This window comes from Haemorhous mexicanus, chromosome 29, assembly GCF_027477595.1.
Source record: "Haemorhous mexicanus isolate bHaeMex1 chromosome 29, bHaeMex1.pri, whole genome shotgun sequence".
Lineage (NCBI taxonomy): Eukaryota > Metazoa > Chordata > Aves > Passeriformes > Fringillidae > Haemorhous > Haemorhous mexicanus.
Genome location: NC_082369.1, coordinates 1,845,584 through 1,864,756, shown reverse-complemented (window position 1 = coordinate 1,864,756; position 19,173 = coordinate 1,845,584). Strand labels below are relative to the sequence as shown.

The window sequence follows — 19,173 nt, the reverse complement described above, 5'->3', positions numbered from 1 at the left end:
GATGGGGTTCCCCACTGCAGCTGGTTTGGGAGAGCTTTTGGTGGCTCATCTTGCTGGGTGAAAGCAGGGAAGTCACTACTGAGTGTCTCAGGGTCTTGTGTACCTTTCTTGGGGGTGGAATGTGCCTCTCCTGCTGTGCAGTTACAGCCTGTGAGAGCCCTAAGCACTGAAGGTAAAGTGCAGAATGACAAAATCCTGAAAGCAAGGACTGCTGGCATGTCCTGAGGCAGGGACTGAACCCTGTGCATCCTCCAGTGAAGGAAGCAGCCCAGCAGGAGCTGTACTGTCCTGCAGCTCTTCCTATCCATTTGCCTTGCAAATACCTTTCCTGCCCCAGGCTCTCTAGAACAGTGTTACAGTTTGGAATCTGTCATTTGCCCCTATTTCAATTAGATAGGCATCTGTAAGTTTTATTCTAGATTTTATGTAGCAATTCTAACTAAACTTTTCAATTCCTGATAGAACCTGAGATGATTGTGTGTGGTTAACCTCAAGGACAGAAGTGCTGTAAGTGCTGTTGCAATTTTAATCAGTTGTCACAAAATTAGTGATCAAAGCTGAAAGAAACGTTCTCCTCAGCTCCTAAGAAGAGGAAACAAGGGACAGGGAGCAGCACTGGCTCAGGAAATAAAAGTACAAACAAATCAAACTTATCTTCTAAAGCACTTTTCTGCAAACAGGAGAATGCACCAAGCTCATGTAGTCTTGGCTTGAACAGGGATTTCTTTGTTTGAAGCTTTGAGAGCTTTAGTTCTGTTTCAGCTGAAAGCTTTTTGGGGTTAGATTTGAGAGTGGTGGGAGGGGAAAGGTAAACTTCAATTCTGGACTGTTTTCAATTTATTTCCTCCCAGTTTTCCTTGTACTTCCCTGCAGACAAATCAGACAAGGCCTGTGTCCAGAGACAGAACTAGAAATGCAGCCTAAGCAAAACATTGCAAACTGAACTGAGAGAGTTTTGCAGCACAAATACCAATTACGAAGTTTCACTTGAGGATTGAGGAGGGAATCTGTAGCAGCAAGGAGTGGGCAGAAGGGAGGCACTGGTGCCATTGCCTGGGATCTGTGACTCCTTCTCTCTGGCTGACCATGGCGATGCTCTCAGTAGGTGTCTGCTGTGGAGCTCTCCAGAGCGGAGTGATGAGTCACAGGCTGCCTGTGGTGGTGCCTTTGCTGGAAAGCTCTTTGAAAGCTGAACGTTCTGAAGAGATTTGTGATACGTCTAGGTTGAAAAATATAAATAGTGAAGTTAAATTCCAGATCAAATGTCTCCTGGGAGCTGAGTGTGCTGCCTAGCTTCGTGCAGTGGTTGCACATCGGCCATGCTGCTCTGAGCATTGGGGCAGGCAGGGCTGCGGCAGGCTTTGCTGGGGGTTTGTTCCAGCTTAGTTCATCTCCAGGCAGAGTGCTGTTATTTGTACAGCAGTGTAAATGATGCTTTATAAACCAAGAAGGAAAACACCGGGGAGAATGCAAGTTTTTTCGGACCTGGGCTTCCCAATCCTGAAATAAAGTGTTGTATCCTCCTGAGTCCTGCCCTTTGAGGGACTGACCTGTTCTGTGGTGTGTGGGCACTGTACTCTTGATCTGGTGCATGTGTTACTGCTACACTAAAATTCTGTTTCCTGAGGTATTACACACAGCTGGAAAATCCATTTGTTCTGAACAAACTGCAACTGCCTGGCAGGTGACTGTGCAGGACTTGGGAGCTACTTGAGCTTTGACCTTGCTGCAGAGGCTGCTCCTTAAAGAGGAGCTTGCTGAAGCAGTAGAGCTGGGAAGCAGAAGTGTCTGCTGCTGGTGTTTAGTAAAGCATGTGGGTGCAGAGAGATGTGAGAGGCCACACAGCTAAGGTCCCTTCAGCAGGGTGGGGCTGTGCTTGTGTCTGGTGGGCTGGCTGTTGTCCCCAGTGATGGACAGCATTCTGCAAGAATTGTTTTGTAGGCATGAGAATACATTTTTTCTGCTCTGGTTCATGGTTTCAGTTTCCAGTCTTTCTAATGCATCTTTCTTTCCCTGGAAAGAGTGATAAAATGCAGAGGGAGGTGGGTGCAGAGACTCTGCAGTTGCATTATGTAGTGAGTTGTGCTGCTGTTGATCTTTAAAAGCTGATGTTTTTTGACTCCTCAAAGGAGTCACAGGTGTTCCTCATGCCCCAGCTGGTTTTTGGTTATTCCCTTATGAAACTTGTTACTAAAATGACTGAATTTTGATTGGCGATACCCTCTGCAAAGAATTTTCTTCCAATGTTGCAATTAATTTTTCCAGATGTTGGTAATTAAAGTGCAGTAAACTTTCCTTTCATACAGTCTTGTGTCATATAGCAAGTCTCAAAAGAGCTGAAATTACTTTGTTCATTTTGGCATTCCAGCTGTAGCATACCACCTAATTGTTTCCAAGCACAGCAAGAAAAAAATCGTCCTTTAGGCTTCTTCTTTTTATACTGATTTTTTTTCCTCAACATCTAAGCTTGAACCTTTTGCTTCTTTTTGAATATTGAGTAACTTTATTAGGCAGTGAGGAAAACTTGTTTGAAAAACAGTGGGTGAACAACATGACAGGGTACCCTGAAATGAAGGCAGCTCTGCTGTGTCGCAGTTCTGCTGTGTCCACATGAGACCCATGCCTTTGGCCTTGTTTAAAAGTTGGGGTTCTCACCTGCTGGGAGCCCTGCCAAGACCCACAGGAGCTGTGCCTCAGGAGCTTCATCTTTGCCAGCCAATAGTTTTCCATTGCTTCAAGACATGGAGATGAAGTGAAACTACTGCAGATGTTAATCCAATATACTGAAGTTTTGAAGAGGAGGGGTATGTGTGGATGTTGGCTTTGGAAAACAGCAATTATTGATCACCAAGGCTTGCTGCAGTATTTTGCTTGAGGAATAGAACTCAGATGCTGGCAATGTGTCTCCTTGGAAAAAATGGAAGTGGAAGACTATCTCTTCATCTGTGTCTGCAATGCTTCTAGAATATATCTAAATAGTTTCTGGATATAGAGAAGTTATGATTGCTTGTCCCCAGCAGCAAGAGCCAGTGAGTGGAGCCTTGAGTTACCACTGACTGCTGCTGAGCTGTGTGTTTGAAATAGTGGAGACGCAGCCCAGGCAAGTGCAGCTGTGGTCATGTACAAATGTGACAAACACAGGAGTCCAGAAAGGCTATGTCCTCTAAGCTTCTGGCCTCCTCCTGAGTGTTACAGGGTTAGACTTGGAACATTTGTTTTTAAACTCTGCCCAAGGGATGAGGCAGGTGAGCCTTTGGAGTCAGCCCAAAGCTTTTGCTGTTAGAGGTATAGGAGGAGTTTCCTGGTGTGAAGTTTTATCAGAAGATTCTCAAGCTCTCAGAATGTTGTGCCTTACTTATTTTTTTCCCTTGCTTTTTGGGATTTGTTTTGAGACCGGAGTCAGGGCTGTCCCCTGGCTCTGACTCACAGCATTGCTCCACTGGCATCCTCTGAAGAGTAAGTTATGGCTGAAGTTTTTACAGCATCTCCTTTAGTTGAAATTGCCAACCAAATGTTGCAGGTGGGGTAGAAATAGAGAAACTCCTGGGGAGTGAAATGCTTTCCCGTGTGTTATTTACCAAATTTTAAGATGTTTTAGAAGCTGTTGCTTCAGATAGCATCAGATCTTTTATTGACTACTGAGGCATATGCTATAAAATGCTATGTCAGTTTTTTCGCTGGACAGGGCTCCTTGCACCCTGACTTTAGGACTGTTGTATTCAGGTGACTTCTAAGCACAGGACTAATGAGATTTCTTCCCAGGCCCTGAGTGATGGGAAGAGTTGCTGATGGGTCAGTAGAGGGCAGATCCTGAGCTGGCTTTTTGGGTGCTTTTAAGGTGTTACATAGAAGACCCACCGGGTAACTTTGGGGAGTCAGTTGATGTATAAAATAGTGTATTTTTAATAAAGAACAAAATAATACTGTGGCTTTCAACCTTCAGCAGAAAGTATGTTTAAACAAACAAAACTGAAAACAAAGCCAGTGTGGGACCGGTTCTTTGGGGGGGGGGGAGGGGAAATGGTTTGGGATTTTTTTATTTTGGTTTGTTTTTTGTTGTTGTTGTTGTTTGGTTTTGTTTTTCTTTAGATTAATCCACTTATACAACCTTTTAACAGTAGCAGGGAGCACTTCGGGCCACTCATCCCATCTGTGTGTATCTCTGGTGGCAGTGCCTTAGGTGTGTGATCACTTGGGTGTGAGGGTGTGGAGGCCAGATCTGGAGAAGGGGATACTCTGCCACTAAGTCAGAGCACAGAGGCTACAGGCGCACTGGTGAGGCTGGTGCCTCAGTAGGCAGAACTGGTGCTGGAAGATGTGCTGCACAGCTGGGACTGAACCTGGGCCATGGGAAGATGTGCATTAGCTGTATGAGATGGGGTAGGTGAGAGCAGGTGCTTAGATGTGTGCAGCAAGCAATTCTTTGTACAGTCTCCCTCAAGGTGGGGAGAGATGTTCAGATGGTTGTAGGGCCCAGTATTTGGGAAATCAGTTTTAGTGGTGAAAAGGAAAGCAATGATCTTAGGAAATGCCCTTTAGCAACTGAAAACCTTCAGTTTTCTGGTGACATTTGCAGGATGATAAGGATTAGAAAACTCAGTGTCTGTGTGCCCAAAGTGGCTGAAAGGGCTTTGGAAAGCAGGCTGGGAAGCTTTGCACCCAGGCTTAAAAGTGAGCAAGGGTCAGAGCTCTGATTTGCCATCAGTGAATGGGTTACCTGCTAAAAATAAAAAAAAGTCCTTGTGTACAGATGGGTGGGTTATGTTGGCTGCACGACTTGGTTATCTCTGTGATACCACGGGTGAGGGGCCAGGTCTCAGTTCCAGCAATCAGGGAAATGGGTTGCTCAGTGAGAGGAACAGACCAGCCGCTGGCAGCCTCACATGTTGGGTGTTCTTTGGTGGAGATGTCCCAGGGAAACCATTCTGCTCAGGAGCTGGTGTGTACACTCTACCCAAAGCAGGGGCAGCTGGCTCTGGTTCCAGTTTGCACTGGATCCTGTCAAAGCCACAGGATTGCTCCAAGGCTTTAGACTGGTTGGGATATTCATTAGTGGACAGGCCACAACCTGCACCTGACAGTCCCCATTACTGCCATAATTTGGCTGAAGCCTTTCCTGTTGTCATTCTCATCTTGACTGTGCTTTTCCCTTTGTGGCTTTGATCCAGATGTTCATCTGGTGTGCTGTGGTTTCCCTGTTTGGGAGAAATAACTGTTTTGTCCATCTTCAAAGTCCAGATATGAAGAACAGAGCTGGGGGACCTTTTAGCTCCTTGACTCCTGCTTACTTCTGCTGGGTGCATCTCCTGCATGGAGAGCACTGGAGCAACCTGATCTTTGCAGTCTTTTGAGGGGGTTTTGCCCACCTCATTGCCCTTTGGATGATACAGACTGGATTACATATCTCATTGCAGTGCATGAGGACTGACAAGGGAGAGTATCTTGCAAGCGTGTTTCACTTAAGCCATGGAGCAGGATCCTGCACCAGCAGCCTGGTCTCTGCCTTGGGGCAGTGACAAAGCACAAGCTGCTCTTCAAGGAACTGGCTCATTTTGCCGCTCGTGTTAAGAGTTTTGGAATTCTAGTGCAGAATTCACTCTTCCGAGACAGCTTTCCACAGACAGAGTTTGGGTTTTTTTCAGTTTGAGTAATTATCTACAAACTCAGCCCTTTATGTTCTGGATCTGCTCAGAAGCTGAGGATGCAAATTGTTCTTGAGAAGAGCCTTCCCATTTATTTGCTAATGTCTAACTATGGCAGCAGAGGGGATGTTGATAATAAACCTAGTGTCTCTGAGACTTTTTAAAAAAATGTGTGCAAGAAATGTATCCCCAAGGAATGGGCTCAGAAAACACAGGTGCTTAGAAAAAAACAGTGTGTGGTTCAAGCCAGCTGTTTGGGTCTTGTTTCTCACACTGAGATTTTGATGTTTCTGCTGTAAACAGAGCTGGGGAAGGGGCTGGAACACAAATCTGATGATGAGCGACTGAGGGAACTGGCTGTTCAGAAAAGGAAGTTCAGGGGGGACCTTCTTGCTCACTACAACTCCCTGAAAGGATAGTTCAGCCAGGTGGGGGTCAGTCAGGAAACGAGTGACAGGAAGAGAGGAAACAACCTCAAATTGTACTGGAGAGGTTTAGGCTAAAAAAATTCCTTCATGGAATGGGTGGTCAGGCACTGGCACAGGCTGCCCAGGGCAGTGGTGGAGTCACCATCCCTGCAGGGATTTAAAAACTGTGAATGTGGCACTTGGGGACATGGGTTCGTGGTGGGCTTGGCAGTGCGGGGGAGCAGTTGGACTAGATGATTTCAAAGGCTGTTTCCAACCTGAATGATTCTGTGAACACTGGGTTTGGGTTGGATGAGCTGTTGACAATTGTAAGAGGAAGGCTGTGTGTTGATGAGCTGGTCCTTCAGGGATCAGGAAAGGGACTGACTTGGCTGTTCACCATGGTTCATGTTCCACTGGATATGGGACTGGGACCCGAGTGCACTGCAGATGTTGTTTTTGGATTTCCGTTACTTCTTTACTAACCATGAAAATCTTGCTGCTTTTCCTTTGTATTTGCTGAACGGCATGAGTCAGATATTAAAGCAGTGACTTCAGGTTCCACCCTGGGCTGGACCCTGACAAGGAAACACCAAATAACTCGTAACAGAAACCTGTGCATTTCCTGAAGAACGGCAGGGTGTCTATTCCCTTCCAGCCCCAACAGAGTCCTGGGGCAAGGCCATGGGGCTGCCTGTGTCTGTTAGATGTGGAGCACAAAGAGCCTCAGTATAAATACTCCCAAGACACAGTCAGTGAGGGCAGTTTTATTCCAGTATGCAGAATGGACTTTTTCCTCTGAACTTTAAAATAAACAACATTTTGGCCAAACAAACGGAACTGACCTTTTTATTAAAAGCATATATCTTCTCATCCTTGTTTCAGTAAGAGGTTGTTAATTTTAAAGAACTCCTTAACTTGCAGAACAGCTGACTTAAGTAATTCCAATCGCATTTATCATCTTACTTTTTGCTCCTTGCAGTTGGAGAGTTTGTAGCCTTTTTTTTGAGGAGGAGAAATAAGAAAAGTAGCTCTAACTCTGTGTGTTCTTTGCACAGGTGGAGAGAGAGGCTGAGTCTATCAAGTTAATTTTTAAGTTGATGAAAAGATTCAAGTTCATGTTGAAGAGGATTGACCTGCCCACAAGCCCAAGCTTATTCCTGCTCAGAAGCAAAGGAAGGATTACAGATAGTTACCAAGAGCAGCTTTGAAAAAAGAGATTAGAAAGTTTTCTATTAGAAATTAGAAACTGTTCTGTAAAGTGAGGGAATGCTACCAAAGTTGGCATCTTGTTCTGAGACACCAATGAAGGGCTCTCTCCCTCTTGAACGCACGTACATGAAGGAAGCTGTCCTGACACATGAAGCCCTTGGTTGTGTGAGTTGCTTAATTTCCAAGACATGAAAAAGCACTTGTGCTTACCCAAATCAGTGTTTTCAGGGCTTCAAGGATCCTGTTCTTGTACTAGCTTTTTGGCTTTTTTCCTCTATAGTGTGGCCAAGCCTCCAACCAGGAACAAGCCCTTATTTTCTTTAGTTTTTTTTTGCTAGATTTTGGCTTAGTTGAACCTGACAGAACTGCAGTTTCATGAGAATGTTTGATTCCTGTTGTGCTCAGAGATCTCAAAACAAAAACCTTTCCTTGGATGGGATGGTGAAGGTTTGTTTGCCTGCTCCTACCTCCAGGAGGAAAAGATTGCTGATTCCCCCCACTCCCCCAAAATGTAACAAACCTAATTGTTTTAATATATCTTATTTGGGGTTGTGGTTGTTTTATTTCCTCCCCTTTTTTTTCTTTTTATTGCTTTCATTTGAACTTCTTTTATGGATTTATTTCATCTTGAAATCCAGCCACCAGGATGAGGCAGCATTTCAGCTCTGATCCCAGCAGTGCTGGTGCACAGGGATTACTGTGCATGCCTTACATAAGGCAGTCCTGTTTACAGACACAGGGATTTTGGTTTTACCAGCAGTACAATGTTGTTGGATTGTATTCAGTGTGACTCACTGTAACCTCAGCTCTTTATTTCTGCACAGCTGCCTCTCAGGGACCAGGTTAAAGGCGATTGGCAAAACCAGGATTTTTCTAAATCTCAGAGCATACCTGATTTTGAGGATGAGATAGCCCCTGCCAGGGAGGAACATGGCTGTTTCTGGCAGCTTGGGTGAGCTGCTGCCTTACCTCAAAGGCAGAGAACTCTCCTTTCCACATATGGCTCATCAGAGCCAGCTCCTGGTTTGCCCTGTTGGGCTTTTCTCTGCACCTTCTCTCCATTTCTTGCATTTCCTGTTTGTTCTGTGTCTTCTCTTTGCTGGGTGAATGTTGAAAATGTGCTGGTGTGCTTTGCTATTTGCAAGTGGCTCTTGTAAAAGTCATGATTGGTCTGAACAGTTGAAAGGGAAAGGAGTCAGGCAGGCCTGTTGCCTTTCCCAAGGAGGATTTTTGGTGGTTTTGGGATGTCCATGTCCACACATTCACTGTTGGGATGTACCACAGTGGATATAGAAATGGGAGCATGTGTATTTCTTTAATGAAATAAAGAGAAAAAACATCAAAGATGGGATGGGAGAGTCTTTTGGGCTTGGACAGTCTTTCAAGTGCTCAGCAAGCTTCTGAAGGCAGCTGAGAAGGGCCTCCTAAACCCAGCCACATAAACTGGTTTAGATGCCCTGTTCAGGTGAAACTTTGCTGTATTTATGGAGAGTATGAATGTAAGTTTTCAGGATGGTTCTAGCCAGAACAGCACAGGCCCATGGGGCTTCTGGTTGCCTTCCCCATCTCTATATCAGCACACTGAGTTTGAAAGGCTTCATCAGGTTAAAGGGTGGTTACCAGGAATTCTCTATGGGAAAGGCAGATTTGCAATTCTGATGGTAAGTTATGTAAGTAGAACGCTTGGAGCCTTAATTTTATGGTGAGGCAGCCTCACAAAGCCTATTAAAGGGGACAGAAGACTCACAAAATGTGTGTGTGTTGGGGCCCTGGGGTGCTCCTAGTGCAAGTGGGGCTGGAGGATCGTGACAGGTTGGGGATTCCAGGGTTCTGGGTTCTGACTATGGTGCTGTTCCTGCAGGTCTCCCAGCTGCTGGGCCCGGGACAGAGGGGCCCAGAGCTGCCATGACGACAGGCGACTGCTGCCACCTCCCCGGCTCCCTCTGCGACTGTCCGGGAAGTGCTGCCCTCTCCAAGTCGGTAGAGGAGTCGGACATGGGCCGCCCGCAGTACATCACACAGGTCACGGCCAAGGACGGGCGGCTCCTCTCCACAGTGATCAAGGCGCTGGGCGCCCAGAGGTGAGGCTGCTGCAGGGACGGGGCTCGGATCTGCAGCTGGGCCCTTGCCCTGGCTCGCTGGCTCGGGTACAGGGAGACAACAAAGTCTTGTTTGGTGAAGGAGTTTGCCGGGGCGCTAATAGCGAGCCTGAGTGCTCGCGGGCAGGCCGCTCCCAGAGCCCTGCGCCGGCTCCTGCAGCCCTCGAGGCACGGGCACAGCCTCGGCCTCGCGGGGTGAAGGTGGGGCCATGCGTGCCGGGCACTGTGCTGTTCATGGAGACGTCTGAAGGGCTGGAAGGGAGCACAGCCCTCGTTCCAGGAACGTCCGTGTAGTAAAGGCGTGGTGTTGATCTTCAGCCGCAGGGAGGGGAGGGTGTTTGTGTTGCAGGAACTGCAGCATCCAGCTATTGCTAGAGGGGGCACATGGCAGTTTCACTAGCTCAGACTCCTCCTGATGTGACTTCTTGTAATTTATTTTGAGCAGCTTCCAGAGTAGAGGACATTTGGAAGTATTGTTCAGCCCGTCTACTGAGAGCTGTCACATTTTGTGTTCAGAAATCCTGTCTGAACAGCTGTTACGTGTTTCAATGAGTTTGGTCAAACATTTATGTGTTATGAAAGCAGTGACTGCCGACATGGGGGAGGGATGCAGGGAAGCTGGATGAGAATAGAGGCAAACATAATTGCTGCATCCAGCAAACCTGGAGCAGGTCAATAAAAATGTGAAAGTAACTGGGCTTGCTCTCTGGCAGTAGATAGGGTGAGAAGTTGTTTAATCTTTTAGAACTTGTCGGGGTGTAATAATTGTGTGGGAAAACTGCCTGGAAACAGGTTAAAAACCCCTAATGTTTTTAGTGTTTAATATTTAATGAATCATTATGGGTTGACCCATAATTTCCTTGTGTTTCTGCACGGACACCAGTTTGTTTCTTGTGGTGGTGGGTTTCAGTGTCTTCCTTGTCAGCAGCACTCAGCACAGCAAAGCCAAGAGCAGTGTGACTACAATGGAATGTTGACTTACCAATATGGTGTCTTCAGCCTGCTGGAAAAGTGTTTCTGAGTGTGCATCATGTGGGAGTGTGAGCAGGCCCCCACCCGGCAGGGGAAAGGAAGGAAGGAAAATGAAGTCTGATAAGAATTCTTTTCACACACTGTCAGCAAATTTTTTCATTTTGGGTAGCCAAGGTTATAGTAATGTTCTGGAAAGATGAAACTTCGCAAGCAGGAAGAGAACGGGTAAAATATCTTACAGATGCTTTTCTTAGGAAATGACAGATGCATGAGAGCACTGGAGGCTGTAGTGGATTGTCTGTTTGTGTCACTGGGGCTCTGTGTGCATGCTGTTCTGGTACAGCATTTTATGGCAATAAATGTTACACAATCATCAAATAATTCTAATTGGAAGGGAATTCCATAGCATGTCTGGTCCAGCTTCCTTTTGGAGAAAGCCTGCTCAGAGTTTTGTCTGATGTAGTTTCCAGGATCTTGGAGGATGAAGTTTCCACCACCTTCCCAGACTCCTGTTGCACCTTTTGCAGGGATTGTCTTGGCTGAAGAAGTCCCCTCAATAAAAGGCATATAAAAAGGAGGAGAGAACATGGGTCAGTGGTTCACCAGTGATGTTTGGCAGAGAGAAGGGGATGGTGTACATTGGGTGTAATTTGCTTTGCAGCCCTAAATATGAATAAAAGTCAGACTGGGATGAAACTAGCTAAATACTGAATTGAAAGTGGTAGAGATCTCCTGTGGTAGAGATCTCCTGAGGAATCTTGCTTGTTCTTTAGCGAGCTGACATGCACTTCCTTGCTGACTCTTTCGCTTATGTCCCACCAACCTTTTTCCCCAGTGTGCTCCTTTTCCTTAACTGTGCTTCCATGCCTCACTGTTGCTTTCTATGCAAACTAATGGAGGTGGTGCTGCTGGTTTTGAAGATTGCTTTGACTGTTGTGTTGAAATCCCACAAACTTCTGTAGTCAGGTGGGGTTGTTTGAAGTCAGAATAGCAGTTGAGTGTGAACTATGATATGGGTTCAGTGTGGCTTTTTTTGTTCTGTCAGCAGTGTCTAGAAAAAGGTGATACGTGATACCGCTCACCTGGATTTCAAGAGGACCTACAATAGGGTCTTTGAAACAAAGATGTTCCTTTTTCACCCCCTCTCGCACCCCCAAATCTGGGCAGCTGTGGATGTAAGAGGAAAACTGTGTGAAAGAAATGGCTGCTTGGAAGGTGGGAAATGTGATACTCGTGAGGGCCTGGTTTCCATGGTCCAGGGAAGGCAGTCCTGCCCTGGGCCTCTGCTGTCCAGCATTTTGCTCCTAAATTATCTCAATGATGGGTGAATGCCGAAGAAATTAACTGAACTGCTGAGAACAGTGAACTTTGGTGTCTAGAGCCATCTGGGGCTTCCCAGGGAGCCCAGAACATCCTCATCGTGGGGCTGGCATATGTGCCACAGGGCTTCTAAGAAACCTGTGCATTGGGATGCCAGCTGGGATGCCCCATCTCTGTAAGTGTTCCAGGCCAGGTTGGCTGGGGCCTTGAGCAAGTTGGTCTAGTGAAAGGTGTAGCACTAATTGTTCAGTCAGTGGTGCCAGCTGAAGGTGTGAGGAATATCTTGGGAACCGATGGATGGTTTCAGTGTGATGAGCAGCTCAGGCCTCCTGCAGGGAAGGTTGCAAGTGTCTCTGAAAATATTTGTTAGTTGCTTTGGTAGATATCTCTGGTTCTGTGAGGTTCTGTTGATTCTGTAGCTGAAACTCGTGGCTAAGGAAGTGTTGTTCCTGAAGCACCAAAGCATTTCTGCAGCCACTGAGGGGCCAAATGCTGCAGAGCAGTTGTTGTCTGGGGAGGGTGTGCCCACAGGGTGCTGGAGAGTTACTGTGCAGTGATGGGCAGAGGGTTTGTATGCTGGAGACCTTGCTCTGGGTGCATGCCTGCTGTGAAATATGTTGTATCTTGGCAAGGTGAGCTTCCAGGGTCAGTTCAGCTGTCTCTTGAAATATTGCTGTTCCTTTTGCAGTTCCTGCTCAGCCCAGGCTGCAGGGCCCAGGTGGGCTGAGAGTGGGTGGGTGATCTGGTAAATGTGACCTAAATGCCAACCTCTTGAGCAGCTGCAGGTGGCTGGGACGTGCTGTGACTGCTGTGGGTCATTTGACTTTGCTTTGGGCGTCTGGATTTGCATGAGTGCTTCAGGCTTGGTGTTGGCTCTGGTATCAGCCCCTGCCCACTGTGGGCAGAGCTGAAGACTGCGGACCGTGGGTTGCAGTCACTTCTGGGGCCAGCTGAGCTGGCCAGGCTGATGTGCCGTCTTCTCTTGTTGTTATGGGTCTTCCAGATTTTAAATGATCTAAAATGTCCTGAGCACTTCCATCATCCCCTGAGACTGGTCTCTTGCTGCAGCAGGCTCCTGGCATGCTGTGCCACACACTGCCTGCTGTTTGTGTGCCTTTCTGGGGCTTGGTGGGACCAGACCCTATGGCAGTGTTGTTCTGCCTGCTCTGACTGTGATTTCATTCTGTTTGTCTCTCATTTTGCCTCTTTAGTGATGGTCCCATCTGTCGAATCTGTCATGAAGGTGGAAATGGGGAGGGACTTCTTTCTCCATGTGACTGCACAGGAACACTGGGCACCGTGCACAAGAGCTGCCTGGAAAAATGGTTATCCTCCTCCAACACAAGTTACTGTGAGCTCTGCCACACAGAATTTGTTGTAGAAAGAAGACCAAGACCCTTGACAGAGGTACCATTTTCTTCCTGCTTCATTTTTATTGCCATATCATTTGAGAGAAAATGACTGATTGCCCTACTGTTTTTGTAGTTCTTGGTGTCTCCTCTTCCTTGCAGTACTTTTGTACTCACAAAGAAGAGTTTATTTGGACAGATGAAGTCCCTTGTCAGACCAAGTGATGTAGTTGCAAACACGCAGTAGTGGTGTTTGGGGCAGCTCCTACCTGTGACCTGCCCACATGCCACCTGCCAGGGGCAAGCACTGTGCTTTTTTGGCTGTGCTTTAATGCCTGAGCATCAAATTGCAGGTGTCACAACATGACTGACTGAACTATGAAGCTCTCATAAGTATTCTTTTTTTTTGCTCCTGGTTTTAATCTTATATCAGTGTTAGATTAGTGCAGCTCTCTTGCATGTGCCTTCCTTGTCATGTTCTTTTCTGAAAAGTGAGATGTGGTGATTGCTGATACTGTTTGTAAAAGACCTGTCTTCCCATGACTAATATTGATGCGTGCTCCTTCAGGCTTTGCTCCTTCCTGCTGCTCTGTGCTCCTCTCAGTTGACGGAGAAAACAGGACAGGGCTCAGCTCCTCATGTTCCTCTCTGTATTCACCACAGGGGATCAGTCCATCAGCCTCCCAGAGCTGGAACATACAACACAGGCTCTGGCTGGTGGGTTGGGTTTTTTTGTTTTGGGAACAAATGCAGCACGGACCAGGCCATTGTCTGACCTCAGGGTTCAAGTGTACATCCCCAAAAGAGGAATAAGTAAACCGGTGAGGGACAATACAAAAGGCTTAAGAATTTGTTTTAGAAGATGGTTTAATATGTCTGCAGTTGAGTAACACAGCACACTGTGTCAGTGTGCTGCTGGTTTGTCTCGGGGGTTCCTTCAACTGCAACTACAGAGAAGTGTCACTCTGCAGCTGGGCATTTACATGTAACAATTTTGGGAGTCCCAGGTTCCTGCAGCCATCAGCAGTGGTAGCTCTGGGAGCTGGTTCTTAGCAACAGACTCCTGTTACCTGCCAGCTGTCGGGGATTTGTCGCTGCCTGGCACCAGAGCGTGTGTGGAGGCAGGGTTATTTTGGATTTGTAGTGGTGACTGCTCTTGTCCACTCTCTCCTGCCCCTTCCCCCATCAGTTAGGTCAAAACTGAGTCACAACTGGAATTCTAAGTTGCTTTCCACATTTCTGTTTCCATTCCCACTAATTCCAGTGGTTGCTTCTTTTCTCTTCCCACCTCTCTCTGGAAACAATATTTGGCCCCTCCTCCTTTTTAGAGTCCCCAGCTCTATTTCTCATACTCCCATCTCCTCCTAGTGAACCTTGGAGTGGAACAGAGTCCACCAGTTGGGGAAGCATTCAAGCTTCAGTTTGCAAAGTAGATTCTAAGTTTTAATGACTGTTTAACTTACAACTGACTGTTGTGGACTTGACAGCCCTGGACAGGAGGAGGCTTTAGCCTACAGTGCTAACCCAAGCCATGTATCTTGCACATGGTTTTGCACATTGTATGAGCATTACCTCAGTGGTTACTGCTGTTGGGGTCTTAACTGCTTCTCTCCTAGCTGCTCAGACATATAAATTAGTGCTTTGGCCACTATCTCTCAAATGGTTGTTTCAGAGATTGCAAAATACTGCTTTAAAATATTTAGAAAGGGCTGTACCTTGGCTTTGAGAACACACTGCAGGCAAACCCAGGGGTAGTGATCTTGCTAGGGCTTATGCAGGCCAACTTGTGAGTGCAGATCTCAGATGTTTTGGCTTAAGAGCTGGTAAAATATTCCTAGCCAGAAACAAACACGTTGGGAGTGCATTCAGCCATCTTTCACTATGCTGTGGCACCTCATAACAAGCACAGGCTTAGAAAACTGTATACTCAAATGAAAGCTAAAGGCCAGTGTGTATTGGAGGAGTTTTTTCCTATGACACCAACTCTGTGCTTCCATCTGGCATGGGGAGCTTGCTGGGAGAGTGGGACAGAAAAGTCTTGTCTGTACTTCAATGTGGGTGAATGAGCATTTCAGGACAATCAATTTTAGTTCCTGTTGAAATTTGTGAAAAGCCCCTCTGGACTAGAGCCTATAAGGGTATGGCGATCAACAATCAAACTGTGAGTGCTGAGAGGTGATGGGTGTGCAGCATTTAATGAACTCACAGAACTGCCACTGTGTTTTCAGAGAGGAATGGACTTCTTGAGCCATTACTGCCAGCTGGCAAAGGCTTTGGGATTCCAGTGGTTTACTACTTCTGGTATACTTGGACTGTCTGTGAGCACAGTGAAGGAGATGATGTACTCTGTTGTGGTGTCTGCTGGGGAGCAGCTTGCCTGAAGTGCCTTTTGAGCCTGGAGGCTGGTAAGCACGTGATGAAAAGTCACCAGGTAGCTAGCAGAGCCTAACATGGTACAGCCCTGAGCAGTTCCCTTGCCAGCAGCTCAGGGACAGAAAGGTTTTCCCAGGCTTGGAAAGCAGCATATAGCCTGGTTTGACACAGCCAATGGTAGCAGGCTCCTCTTGCCCCTCTTCCAGGGCTGGCAACACACCCACCCTCTGCACTCCAAGGCGATGGAGTGCAGAGGGTGGGTTACCAGCAGTGTGCTGTGGCTGCAGCACTGAGATGTGCTGGGGCCCTGCACAGCGCCGTTAGCTCATCAGCACATATGCTCTGTGCCTGGCACACCATGGCTGGGTGGCTCCTGCTAGAGCAAGAAAGGCTCACCTGGCTGGAAAACCACCTGGTTCTGTTGTATTACTTCCACCATGCTATAAACCCTCTGATCCTTGCCTGGAGCCTGGGGAAGTGACCTGGAGTTCAGTTTCTCATTTTCCTCGAGAGCTATTACAGCCACTCTGAGCTCCTGCACCACTGCAATCTGCTGGGCAGAGGCAGTGACAGTGAGTGTGCTTCATCCCATGACGTTTGCTGGGGCTTAGAGGTCAACTGACCAAGTGTGACCAGTTTGGGAAGTTCCTGCTGGTAGCAGAGGCTCTGCTCTTAGTCCTGAGCCCTTTGGAAGGAGCTGATAACACCTTGGCCAGCTGGCTGGCACTTCCCATTAATGCTCTGCCTGCAGTCTGGTGCAATCTCATCCCCATAGCAAACCAAATACTTTTGGGAAGTGTCATCTCCAAGTTGTTCATATGTTTCTGAGAAGAGGGCTGGGGAAAGAGGCTGCTTAGTCATTTAAAAATGTCACAGTTCCCCCAGCCACCTTATCTGGGAAGTTCTCTGCCTCTTGGTTGTTTGTGGGGAGGGGTGGGGAGTGTTTTGAAACTTTGGGGGAAGTGATGTTTGTGGTGAGTGTGCTGTTGAGGAGCCCTGATAAAAATTCCACTGCTCACCAAGTAATGTTGTGAAATCAAAATAGAAATTAAGACGAGAGGATAAATGGATGGAGACTAGAACTAGGAATGATGCAGGGGCATGCTACATGGCAGAAGGGTCTGCCCCATGTGTGAAAGGCTATCCAAGCATTCTAGCTCTCTTTTGCTGTCACCTGGCCACAAGGGAATTTGGTAACATGGTACCTGCTGCTGCTGGGCCTCTGAGGAGAAAGCAGCTCTTGCTTCTGCCATGTCCTGCCTTTCCAGCCTGGGGAAACTTAGAGCTGGTCATAGTGGCTGCAGCAGTCACTGGTCATCTCATCTCTGGGAAGGGACCATCAGCTTCATTAACAGACTTTGTTATGTGGTTTTGAGATCCTTCAGAAGGAGAGGGCCTGAGGCTGATTTTGGGCTGCAGGAGTCATTTTGGTGAGTACTGGGGGGAAGCTACATGGCCAAGTTGAAATGCTTCTGTGTAAACTTCCTGATTTCTTAGAAGTCAGGAAATGCCATGACCAGAATTGCCTTAGTTTTTACTTCAGGCCTCTTGTCTGTCTGTGTTAGTGTGGTCTTCATGGTCACAGACTGTGTCTTCCAGAAGGAGTGCATGGATGTAAGATGCTCACTAGCTAACTAGCTCATCCTGCTGTGTTAATCCTGCTGTGTCCCTGCTCACCAAGACCAAACTATCCATTTTCTCACAAGTTTCTCTGGGGTACTTATTGCTGTGACATCCAAGCACTTCACAAACAGTAATTGAATTTTGCAGCCTCTCTTACAGAGGACAGGTGTCAACTTTGTCCAGTATGGATTAAAGATAATTTGTTAATAGAATTATGTTTTTGTTTTCTTTAAGCAGCCATTGATTTATGTTGTGGTCTGTTCAATGTAAAAACAGTAACAGTGTTGACTGCCAGTGTGCCTGATCTCTGAGCCCAGAGTGAGGAACTCATCTGAGCCCAGAGCCAGCTCTGGGAACCACAGCTCTGGGAATCACAGAACCACCCATGGGTGTGGGGGAAATATCTCCTGCAGTTCAGCCTAGTTGAGCTATTTTTTAACTAAGAAGCTACTTGAAAGCTAAAAAAAAAAAAAAAAAAAAAAAAAAAAAAAAAAAAAAAAAAAAAAGAAAGGCTTTTGGAAACTGTCTGGCTTTTGGAAACCACTGGGCTGAGTGGGGGCATGTTTTGGGGGGCATGTTTTGAACATGCAGGTGGAGATGGAGAATTGACCTGCAGCCCTGAGTGGAGAGTTTTGTAGCCAGAGGTGCAGGACGCTGTTGCCTGTGCTGTGATAGGACAGAAAGGCTTCTGCTCAGCTCTGAAGTGATCTCCAGAACAAGACAGTTGTGGACCAGGGTTCTTAAGTGAGGAGCATGTCCCCAGCAGAGAACAAAATGGCCAAGCCTCAGAGAGGGATGGTTTTCCTGTATGATTGTTAATTTAATGGACCTCCATATGTTTACAGGAAAGTGATCTGACTCCAGGACACTGTAGCCAGCATGGCTGGCATAGTCAAAAAAGTCAAAATACTTTCTGTGTTCCCTGGAAGATTTCATCATTTGATACTTAGATGAAGTGTTTGATGTGTAAGTTGCAGCAGACACAGTTTTCCTGGAGGAAGTACTTACCTCTTTTTTCTCATAATATCATGCCCAGGAAATGCCCAGTTACTGCCCAGGATTCTTCTTCAGGGAGTATCTGTACCTTTGCTGTCCAGAGCATGGTAGAAGGAGGAGCACAGGCCTTTGGACCTGAAGGATTGCTGCAGCCTAGACAGCTCTTTCTCCCAGGCCACGGGTGGTCATACAATTCTCTAGGCATGATTGAGTTTATTTGTCCTAACCCTTCATGCCTTAAATGTGCCTCAGCCAGATCTTTTCTTTAAAGTCATATGTAGTGTATGGAGAAGGAAATACCTCTTGTGATCAATTAATTCCTGCCTCCTTAGAAGGCTAAGTTAGGATGAGTTAACTTGTCTGGAGGAGTCTGCGTCTTCCTGGCTGTAGGAGAACCAGGCAGCTTGTGTATGAGTCAAAATATTGCCTCCCCTGCCTCTGTCCTTAATGTTTTCCCTTCCACATAAACTCTTCTCTTTGGTCTGGGGCTAAATCCATCACAAATCTATTTTCTCTATAAAGTGGTCTTCCTGCTGGAGATACTTTGTCCTTTGGGATTTCAGGCAGAGCTGTGTGGATGGAGGTGTTTGGGACTGTATTGGATGTGTTGTGTATTTCCAGAAAGCATTACCAAGGGTGACAGTGTGGCTGTATTTCTACAGCCACAAGCCCTTATGCACAGCTCATGGCCTTCTCCCTGGATGCAGCCCACTGCCCACAGAGGGACGTGGCTGTGTGGGCTGGTCTGTACTGGTGTACCTGACCCCACTCCTGCCCATTTTTACTTTCCCAGGTTACCAGCAAAAGTATTTCCTCTCCATGGCTGCCTTGTTTTGTGTGTTTTGTTGTGGCACCCACCCTCTCATTTCTCTCTTCAGTTCATTAACTGCTTGTAAAGTGTTAAAGCTTCAAGTTATTGTTAATTTTGTCCCCTCGGCAGCCCAGAGACTCCCGTTGGGGGCCATCTGCCCCTGCTGTGAGCCAGCTGTGGTTTCTGAAGCCAGTCCTGGCATGGGGAGGAGTCGGGTCAGGTCTGTGCTGCCAGCCCGGGTCTCTGCAGAAGTGTCCTGGGCTTGCAGGTCAGGCAGGTGTCAGAGCAGCAGCTGCTGGGTCCCAGCAAAGATCACTCCATACTCCACAGGAAAGGTGTGCTTTTGTTCACAGATAATGTAAATACCAG

General features: G+C 47.0%; 1 protein-coding gene across 7 annotated transcripts in view; it reads left to right on the top strand.

Annotated features, from left to right (window-relative positions):
* The window catches only part of MARCHF2 (membrane associated ring-CH-type finger 2), a 33,984-nt gene that overhangs the window by 3,358 nt on the left and 11,453 nt on the right, over positions 1 to 19,173 (top strand). For 2 of the 7 annotated variants that reach the window (XM_059869645.1, XM_059869644.1), the window contains exons 2-3: positions 9,123 to 9,342; positions 12,864 to 13,059. In XM_059869645.1, coding sequence (XP_059725628.1) covers positions 9,167 to 9,342; positions 12,864 to 13,059 — 372 coding nt within the window. In that variant the 5' untranslated portion in view covers positions 9,123 to 9,166. Of the gene's footprint in view, positions 1 to 4,029; positions 7,427 to 7,539; positions 8,214 to 9,122; positions 9,343 to 12,863; positions 13,060 to 15,229; positions 15,407 to 19,173 lie in introns of those variants that run through there. The other 5 variants (XM_059869647.1, XM_059869642.1, XM_059869646.1 and 2 more) reach the window with 5 other exon arrangements.